The 10,297-nt window shown below is 42.5% G+C and overlaps 1 protein-coding gene across 1 annotated transcript in view; it reads right to left on the reverse strand.

Moving 5' to 3' along the window:
- The window catches only part of LOC121541913 (gamma-aminobutyric acid receptor subunit rho-3), a 15,979-nt gene extending 7,264 nt beyond the window's left edge, over nt 1–8,715 (reverse strand). Inside the window, exons 1-4 of the mRNA XM_041851297.2 lie at nt 5,716–8,715; nt 4,525–4,637; nt 1,156–1,223; nt 1–202 (exon numbers count right to left, since the gene is read on the reverse strand). The exon at nt 1–202 is cut by the window's left edge and continues 22 nt beyond it. Of these exons, the coding sequence (XP_041707231.1) occupies nt 1–202; nt 1,156–1,223; nt 4,525–4,637; nt 5,716–5,858 (526 nt within the window). The 5' untranslated portion in view covers nt 5,859–8,715. The remainder of the gene's footprint in view (nt 203–1,155; nt 1,224–4,524; nt 4,638–5,715) is intronic.
- Nucleotides 8,716–10,297: the final 1,582 nt, after the last annotated feature.

Raw genomic sequence — 10,297 nt, forward strand, 5'->3', positions numbered from 1 at the left:
CATCAGGGTACACCCTCAGCATGATGTTCTCCATGGTTGTGTCATGGATGAAGGAACGTTTGGAGTGGACAAAGAACACGTCCGGCACCCAGATCTTCTTCACCAGCCGAGCGTCAAATGTCCGGCTCCTGTTGCTGCTGGAAGGGAAGGCCAGCCGGTCGTCCTGCCAGTAGTGTCTCAGGTACAGAGTCATGGTGAAGTCCTATACAAACACACCAACACACCAAGGCTTAGGCCCGATAGACAAACTATCACATTATCAATGTGTGAGTAATTGTATCTCAATAATGGTTCACATAAATGATTTGTATGTACAGTAGGTCGAGAGACAGGGTCATGCAGGGTCAAAGTGACTTTGACTGTTATGCCTCAACATTAAATTGGGCAGAATAGAGTCGAACAGAGTTCCAACACTTAAAGGGATAGTTCACCCAAATTACAAAATGACATATTGGTTTCCTTACCCTGTATGCAGTCTATGGACAAGGTATGACAGCAATCCATGCTTTGGTTTTCCTGGTACTGTTTCCAAATGCTAACATTTTAGCATTTGTGGCACAAATCCCATTTAAGTCATGGTACTGATATTAGCATTTTTTTACTTGTGCATAGACTGCTTACAGGGTAAGGAAACTAATGTGCCATTTTGTAATTTTGGTGAACTATCCCTTTAAGGATGAGGGACAGAATATAAGGGTTGTCTCATTGTGTGAAAGTGAGTTTCAGTGGGTTGGTCACACACACACACACACACACACACACACACACACACACAGTCTTGTACAGCTAACCTTGTGGGGACACACAATTCAGTCCCATTCAAAATTCTATTTTCCCTAACCCCTAACCCTAACCCTAAACCTAACCCTAACCTGTATTCTTACCCTAACCCTAACCCTAACCCTAACCCTAACACTAATTCTAACCTTAACCCTAAACCCCCTAGAAATAGCATTTGACCTTGTGAGGACTAACAAAATGTCCCCAGTTTATAAAATGTATGTTTGTTTACTATTTTTGTGTCCCCACAAGAATAGTTAAAAACGTCTGCACACACACACACACACACACACACGCACGCACGCACGCACGCACGCACGCACGCACGCACACACACACACACACACACACACACACGCACGTTTATAGACTTACCATGTTGACTTCAGATATACTGTCAATGCTCTCCACCTGCACGTCTATGCCCACAGGAATAGCTGCCCCTACAGGGGTGAAAATACAGCCCCAATCAGTAAACAGCTTGAGATTTCACATGTCTATCTTGACAGGGCAATCAAGTTTAGTCAGGCTTTTGGCTGTGTGCTGTCATATGGATTCATGACTCAATGTCTGACTCAACCTGAAAGCTATTTTATGACCTAGCATCACTGGGTTTCACAAGACCTATCACGAATATATCACATCTGTCTGCACATGTAGCCTTAGTTATACAGTTTGTGAGAAATGGGGTGGTTTACCAAAATATTTGTAAACCACCCCAAACACTATACTTTAAATGACATTTTGGGTAAACAAATTGTGAATAAGAGAGAAACCCAAACAAGGGGGTCAAAGAGCAACTTGGGGCTATGCTTGGTCTCAACAGAGATACTGTGACACTGTGGTCACGCTGAACATTCGACCGCTAAGCCCTATGTTGTGACTATCCTGTCCATCACTCTCCCTGCTAAACACAGCTGCAGACTAGAGGGCCCCACATAACCCCAAAGACCAGAGGGCCCCACACCTCCCCTCCCCACAGACACAGCATTCTCATAACTCAGGGATCCAAGAGACGCTGTGTCACCAAACTCATAAATGGCTTCTCTCCATATCTCCTTTCATTCTATAAGTCCTTATCACATAAAACCTACTACATCCGTCTATAATCAAGATACATCCATCTATAATTTCAGTGCATTCGGAAAGTATTCAGACCCCTTGACGTTACAGCCTTATTCTAAAAGTGATTAAATAGTTTTTCCGCCTCATCAATTTACACACAATACCCCATAATGACAAAGCGAAAACAGGTTTTTATAAATATTTGCAGGTTTTCAACAAGGATCTCTCTGTACTTTGTTCCATTCATTTTTGCCTCGATCCTGACTAGTCTCCCTGTCCCTGCCGCTGAAAAACAACCCCACAGTTTGATGCTGTCACCACCATGCTTCACCATAGTGATGGTGATAGGTTTCCTCTAGACGTGACACTTGGCATTCAGGCCAAAGAGTTCAATCTTGGTTTCATCATACGAGAGATTCTTGTTTCTCATGGTCTGAGAGTCCTTTAGGTGCCTTTTGGCAAACTCCAAGTGGGCTGTCATGTGCCTTTTAATGAGGAGTGGCATCCGTCTGGCCACTCTACCATAAAGGCCTGATTGGTGGAGTGTTGCAGAGATGGTTGTCCTTCTGGAAGGTTCTTCCATATCCACAGAGGAATTCAGGAGCTCTGTCAGAGTGACCATCCGGTTCTTGGTCACCTCCCTGACCAAGGCTCTTCTTCCCCGATTTATCAGTTTGGCCGGGCGGCCAGCTCTAGGAAGAGTGTTGGTGGTTCTAAACTTCTTCAATTTAAGAATGATGCAGTCCACTGTGTTCTTGGGGACCTTCAATGCTGCAGAAATTTTTTGGTACCCTTCCCCAGATCTGTGCCTTGACACAATCCTGTCTCTGAGCTTTACGGACATTTGCTTCGACCTCATGGCTTGGTTTTTGCTCTGACATGCACTGTCAACTGTGGGACCTTATATAGACAGGTGTGTGCCTTTCCAAATAATGTCCAATCAATTGAATTTACCACAGGTGGACTCCAATCAAGTTGTAGAAACATCTCAAGGATGATCAATGGAAACAGGATGCACCTGAGCTCAATTTTGAGTTTCATAGCAAAGGGTCTGAATACTTATGTAAATAAGGTATTTCTGTGTGTAGATTGATGAGGAAAACATTTTACTTAATCCATTTTAGAATAAGGCTATAATGTAACAAAATGTGGAAAACGGGAATGGGTCTAAATACTTTCCGAATGCACTGTACGTCCATCTCATTATAATCAAGATACATCCATCTATAATCAATATACGTCCATCTATAATCAAGATACATCCGTCTATAATAAATATACCTCCATCTATAATCAATATACATCCATATATAATCAAGATACATCCATCTACCGTTCCGACATATCAAATGAATGAGGAGCTATTCCATAGTCCCTCAAAATACATCACAGGGGTTTGAGTTGGACTGCCCCTGCCTCACACGTGTCTGTAGAGCAAACAGACAGAGTTACATATCTGCCTTGGTAGGATTAAAGTGCTCATGGCAGTATCAAAATGAGTTCTTTGAAAGATAAGCAATTTCAGGGAAAAATGGTTTCCTAATTTCAATTCCACCAAATGTACTCTTCTCTGTGACCTGCCCAATCTAATTTCAACGTTACAGGGATTAACTTTCTCCATCGACCCTACCCCACCTCGCCTAGACAACACAGAAACAAACACAGACAAACACAGGTATAGTTTGGAATAGATAGGAAAACAGACAGATGGAAACCTAAATGCACATAAATCCATAACGTGCCATCACACCACATTTAGAAATATGTACCTAAACTGTCATTATAGCCTTCAGTATAACTGTTATGTAAATACATGTCACAGCGACAGTTGATTTACAGTGGGACCCCAAACACTGACACACATGCAAACATTCATAAACATGATCAGTAGTTCAATCTAATACTGTCTGAATACCTAATGACCATACTGTGGTAGTACTGTATGCATGGGACTCTTTGCTGCTCTGGACTGCCCAGTAAGATTTAGCATTTGGTATTGTTTCAGAAAGCGTGGACCGTAATCCAGATTACTATAGTTCTAACATCTGTGTACCCGGCCGCAGGCTGTCTATGTCTGCTAGGATCTGCAGACAATCTGGGTCAGTGATTTATTTTCTGGAATGGGGTGTTACAAAAGATGACACTGTAACCTACTTTCTGCTCCAGGAGAGAGCATACAAGCTACGGTACTAGTGTCAACGCTGCCTCTTCCAAAACCTGAATTATACCTAATCTGTATGGATCTGCTGTGTGGCACGTTATGGACTATCTATAAGAACAAATTACTGTAGGTAAATCTCCATTATCCTCTCTCTCTCTCTCTCTCTCTCTCTCTCTCTCTCTCTCTCTCTCTCTCTCTCTCTCTCTCTCTCTCTCTCTCTCTCTCTCTCTCTCTCTCTCTCTCTCTCTCTCTCTCTCTCACTCACTCACTCACTCACACTCTCTCTCTGTTTGTGTCTCTCTCTATCCACCCCCCTTCTCTCTCTCTCACTCTCTCCCTCCCTTCCCTCTCTCAAATGACCCTTGACTTCCCCATTCACGCTTAATTAATGAGTCAAACCCAACACGTGCTGGTAAAAGCACACACAGTCACATCCGAACGATACATTATCATAGTTAACCACAGGCAAATTTGTTGTATACCCACCAAGCCAAAGGAGAGTGGGTGGATGGTCTTACCTCCAAAGCCAGGCCGCATTGCAAAGTCATGGTCCTCGATACGGAGCAGCTGTTCAGATTTAATTAGCAGGGACTTGGTGCTGTCAGACTTTTTCATCTTAAAGTCTATTCGTCTGAGGAGCAAAGAGGACACAGATCAGCATATCAGATGTAATATTTCCTCAGAAATACACACTCACACCAACTGGCACACACACGCGCACACACACACACACGCACACACACACACACACACACACACACACATACCTACACACTCTCTTAAGGTAGCAACATCTGCTCTGGGGTGTTAGCTGTTAAGAATTATTCATTTCACTTTATATGTCTTATTAAAACCTAAAGTAAGTGTCTACATAATGTGAGAGCTCTTCAATAATGATTTAGCCCATTACCTTCTCCCCTCTGTTCTAATTGGTCTCCTGTCAGTCGAGTCAGAGCTGAGCTGGTTCTGTAATTAGTCCTGGAGGATTATATAGTCTTCCCAGAAACTCTCACATTACAGTTAGTCGAGGGTCAAATGACATGATTGATGAATCCCTCCAATTTGGTTGACAACACACCCTGCATCATCACTCGTAAAGCTTCTAAATAGCATCATACGAAGCTTCAGTCAACTGATATTCTAATTTTACAATACTACCCAAACACAACAACTCCTCTATTATTACAAATCATATTCTGGCGTACACTCAACCCCCTTATCAACACCCCTCTCCATCATTACCCACAAACTACTGCTTCTCTCTTACGAGGTGTCCCCACCCAAACACGGGTCCCCTAACATTACCTCTAAGTCCCTGTGGTTACCTCACCTGCCCTGGCCTTTATCCACAATGCACTGCAGTAATGACGTCTGTCCCAGCACACATTGGAGATCATTCACGCGACCATGGTAAATTCACCATCAGTGTTTTTGAAAATTTATAGAGATTGGATTGATGCATTTAATCCATGAATAGCATTCCATGTTAAACAATACAACTCCCCCAAAAAAATAACCTTTTAACCATATCAATCAGACGACAGATCAACAGAACAGTAACGTCCTGTGGTGTGTGTACTAAATTAAACGTTGCTACCAGAACTATACACAAACCAGCTTCAAACCAAACAGAACAGATAAGCAAACACAACCGTTGACAAGAACATAACACAACTCCAGTGGGACCACACTACTAGAATCTGGCTCACCCTCCATGTTGGTTCTTGGTATTCTCCCCAAGGTACACATCCTTGTGCCTCCTCTTGTTGGGTCGGTGGCTGCCGTCGAGAAGTGTGACAGGCCACAGCCAGGCCAGACATATCAGCCTGAAGGCCAGGAGCACCAGGTTCATGTCTGGGGCTGGAAGAGCGGGAGCAACCAGGAGGTCTTCCCAATGCGTCTGAGTCTATCTCTCAGAGATCTTCCAGGAGGTCAGTGGGACACCACGACTGTCCCTGTCCGGTGGCCCATCCATATCCCAGCAGCACTCATTCTACCTCACCACGCACATGCAGAGCTCTGAGAGATCTGTGTTATACAACCCTCTCGTCCTCTGTTACATGCTGCACGTTGATCCAGGCTTCCAATGGTCAGCTCCAGTGCCACAAAATGTCCCTCCAGCTTGTGTTTTTGCCTGCCCGTGCCCTAGTGCCAGTCCCTATGGCTCGTGTTTCTATACTACTCAGGGCACATCCTGTTCTCCCTACTGTCCTCTCTCCCCTCCCTCTGATTAAAACCAAATATCAATTTATTCCTATAATGACAAAGGAATGACGTTAATTCCTCTCTAATCTTCTTATGTGTGGTTGCTGAAATCTTTCAGTAACCTACAAACTGGAGCCAGGGGAGGGCGGGGTGGGGATAACACAACCAACAGTTTCTAATCATGATTCTCCCCAGATAAAAAATAAAAAGCATGTAGCCCACATTCAGAGTGTGGATCCAGGGTTTTCCTTAGAATTGCATTGGGATTGTGATGTCAGCAGGAAAAGATTTCAACATATCTGTTCCACTTGCTTATTCAGATTTTTAGAAAAGCATATGTGCTTTTTGGATAGTTACCATGGATTTATTTAAACCATTGACCATAAAAGAGGTTTATACTACCTGTCAATGCCACTATTTTCAGTTATTGCTTCCCTGTCAGCACAACAATACTATCCCTTTGGCACTGTACCTCTGTAAACCTACCCTTGCATACAGTTGAATGCCAGTGTCTGCCATATGCCAGTCATTCATCTAAACCTCACAGTCATGCACTCTGCTACCCCCAAATCGCTTTATCATATCACTTCATCCTCCTAAATCCTCCTCTTAACATCTGCAAAGCATCAACAGTCAACATCCAGCTAATCTGGAGCTATGGAGATGGATTGCCAAATGACAACCATCAAATGTGTTTAATGCCACTAGATTAGTTGAGCATCTGTGTGACAACATGAGGTGAGGAAGAGGAATCAAAGGTGACATAATAAGCATGATAATTATTACAGGAATAGCACTAGTAATAGTAAAGTTGGTCTTCTACAATCGTCATCATTCATAGAATATATCCATGATAGGAACAAAAATGAGCATGTATTCTTCATTTTGCTGTATTGGTTGTATTGATTTTAAGGTTGGACTAAAATGGTGGTCTCATAGCTGCTTTTCTAGTATTAGGCATTGGCTTTATAATGTCTACAGTTTAAACCAGGCTGTGCATATATTCCAGTCATTTAAAACAATGATTTCCTTTCAAGGTCTACATTGACTAATGTAGGCCAACCATGACTGTCAGGCCAGTTAAATGTTGGCTTTTATCAACCAGAATGTATGCTAATGTCACCACAAGGGGTTTGTTAACAGCTGGTAATATTCATGAATATGATCACACGGGAATGGATGGATACATATTACACAGAGAAAAATCGAAACGAAACAAACAGAGATTATAGTGATGAGTAAACACAAATTAATAGAAAAGAACAAAATCGCACAGCAGAGGATGTATACAAATTTGACAGGAAGAGACTGGTAGAGAATCAATGATAAAATGGAAGTGCCCACAGCATAATCCCAGTCCAGTGGCATTCTCCTTTAATCTGGGATTAGCGTTGATTGAGGACAGAGATAAGTGCTGCCATCTTTAAGGCATGCACATGGAGACAGTGTTTCCCCACACACGCGCCTCCTAAAGGAGAGATGTACACGTGGATGAAATTACAGTACCATCTCGCAAACACACCTTCTCACTGTTGGTAAACCATGGCAACAGAGTGAGGCCTCCAGACTAAAACATGTTTGCTATGACAGACAGATAAGTTGATATATTAAAACCATAGCCATTCATTATTGACATACTGTACATACATCATACAATTCTGCTGTGAAATGATTGTGCATTTCTTCTGTGCTCCTCTGTTTATCAGCTCCTATGGGATGACTGGTCTGTGGGACATTTCTCATCATAATGTGGTATTACAATTTAATTCAGTGCATAAATTGCATCATTTTCAAGCCATAAAGATATTTAGGGAATGTGATACATTGTATCAGAAAGACAACCATGTTGTTAATATCAGACATATCTTTTTTTACAAGAGAAACTGTTACGTTTCTTATAAGTCACTTATAATACTCACATGGGGCCAATGGGGTCATGTTGGCTGAGAAACTTCAACTTCTTATATGCAGCCACAACAAAAATTAGACTAGGATTCAGGGTTGGTTAGTGGGGTCTGTGATCACGGGGGTATAATACAGTGGCAGTAGCACCCAGTGGGAGAAAAATGACTGTGACTGAATCTGTTCCACATTGAGATATCATTGGCCCTGAGCTGATCTCATCTCTCTGAGGTTCCATTCTTGCCTCAACGCCCTGACGTTTCGATTTTGTTGCATCTCATCTTATTGAAACGTGTTTAAGTATGTGTTACTGTAATTCATATTTTAGTTGCCATAGTACACAGTAAATGAAATCATAGTACACATGAAATCAACCTCTTGCCTCATGCCTGCCTGCACTGTGACATCCCGCTGTGGCTTTTCTCGTCCAGACCAGTTCTCTTTGATTAATGACTGTACTGAAAGTTTGAGAGAAAAAGGAAGCTGCCTTTCACGGAACTACAAGGTACACAAAACTATACTGTTTCAGTGGAAACCACAATATAAAAAGGAGAACTAACTGTGTATACAGTTATTACTCAGAAGAGAGAGAGATTTCAATGTGACAAATCGGAGGGCCTGTTGTCTGGACCTATGGCAGTCTCTATGGGGGTACCACAGGGTTCAATTCTTGGGCCGACTCTTTTCTCCGTGTATATCAATGATGTCGCTCTTGCTGCTGGTGACTCTCAGATCCACCTCTACGCAGACGACACCATTTTGTATACATCTGGCCCTTCATTGGACACTGTGTTAACAAACCTCCAAACGAGCTTCAATGCCATACAACACTCCTTCCGTAGCCTCCAACTGTTCTTAAACACTAGTAAAACTAAATGTATGCTCTTCAATCGAACGCTGCTGGCACCCGCCCACCCGACTAGAATCACTACTCTCGACGGGTCTGACCTAGAGTATGTGGACAACTATAAATACCTAGGTGTCTGGTTAGACTGTAAACTCTCCTTCCAGACTCACATTAAGCATCTCCAATCCAAAGTGAAATCTAGAATCAGCTTCCTATTTCGCAACAAAGCCTCCTTCACTCATGCTCCCAAACATGCCCTCGTAAAACTGACTATCCTACCGATCCTTGACTTCGGCGATGTCATGTACAAAATAGCCTCCAACACTCTACTCAGCAAATTGGATGTAGTCTATCACAGTGCCATCCGTTTTGTCACCAAAGCCCCATATACTACCCACCACTGTGACCTGTACGCTCTTGTTGGCTGGTCCTCACTACATATTCGTCGCCAAACCCATTGGTTCCAGGCCATCTATAAATCACTGCTAGGCAAATCTCCCCCTTATCTTAGCTCATTGGTCACCATAGCAACACCCACCCGTAGTATGCGCTCCAACAGGTATATCTCACTGGTCATCCCCAAAGCCAACAATTCCTTTGGCCGCCATTCCTTCCAGTTCTCTGCTGCCAATGACTGGAACGAACTGCAAAAATCTCTGAAGCTGGAGACTCTTATCTCCCTCACTAACTTTAAGCATCAGTTGTCAGAGCACCTTACCGATCACTGCACCTGCACACAGCCCTTCTGAAATTAGCCCACTCAACTACCTCATCCGCATATTGTTATTTATTTTGCTAATTTGCACCCCAGTATCTCTATTTGCACATCTATCATTCCAGTGTTAATACTAATTGTAATTATTTTGCACTATGGCCTATTTATTGCCTTACCTCCATAACTTGCTACATTTGCACATACTGTATATATATTTTCTGTGGTATTTTTGACTTAATGTTTTGTTTTACCCCATATGTAACTCTGTGTTGTTGTTTTTATCACACTGCTTTGCTTTATCTTGGCCAGGTCGCAGTTGTAAATGAGAACTTGTTCTCAACTGGCTTACCTGGTTAAAATAAGCTGAAATCGGGTTGTCACTAGTTACCACATCCACAAAGTCTAAATTGACTATATCGTAAAAATAATTTAAGGTTAGGTATAAGGTTAGCAGTGTGGTTAAGGTTAGGGTTAAGGTTTAAAATCAGATTTTATGAAGATAAATTGTAGAAATAGGCAGGGTTTAGCCATTTGTGGCTGTGGTAACTAGTGACAACTGTGAAATAGTGTGAGAAGTAGGAAATTAGGTGACAGAGTGACATGGAAAGAAATCAATCAGATG

This window comes from Coregonus clupeaformis, chromosome 27 (assembly GCF_020615455.1).
Source record: "Coregonus clupeaformis isolate EN_2021a chromosome 27, ASM2061545v1, whole genome shotgun sequence".
Lineage (NCBI taxonomy): Eukaryota > Metazoa > Chordata > Actinopteri > Salmoniformes > Salmonidae > Coregonus > Coregonus clupeaformis.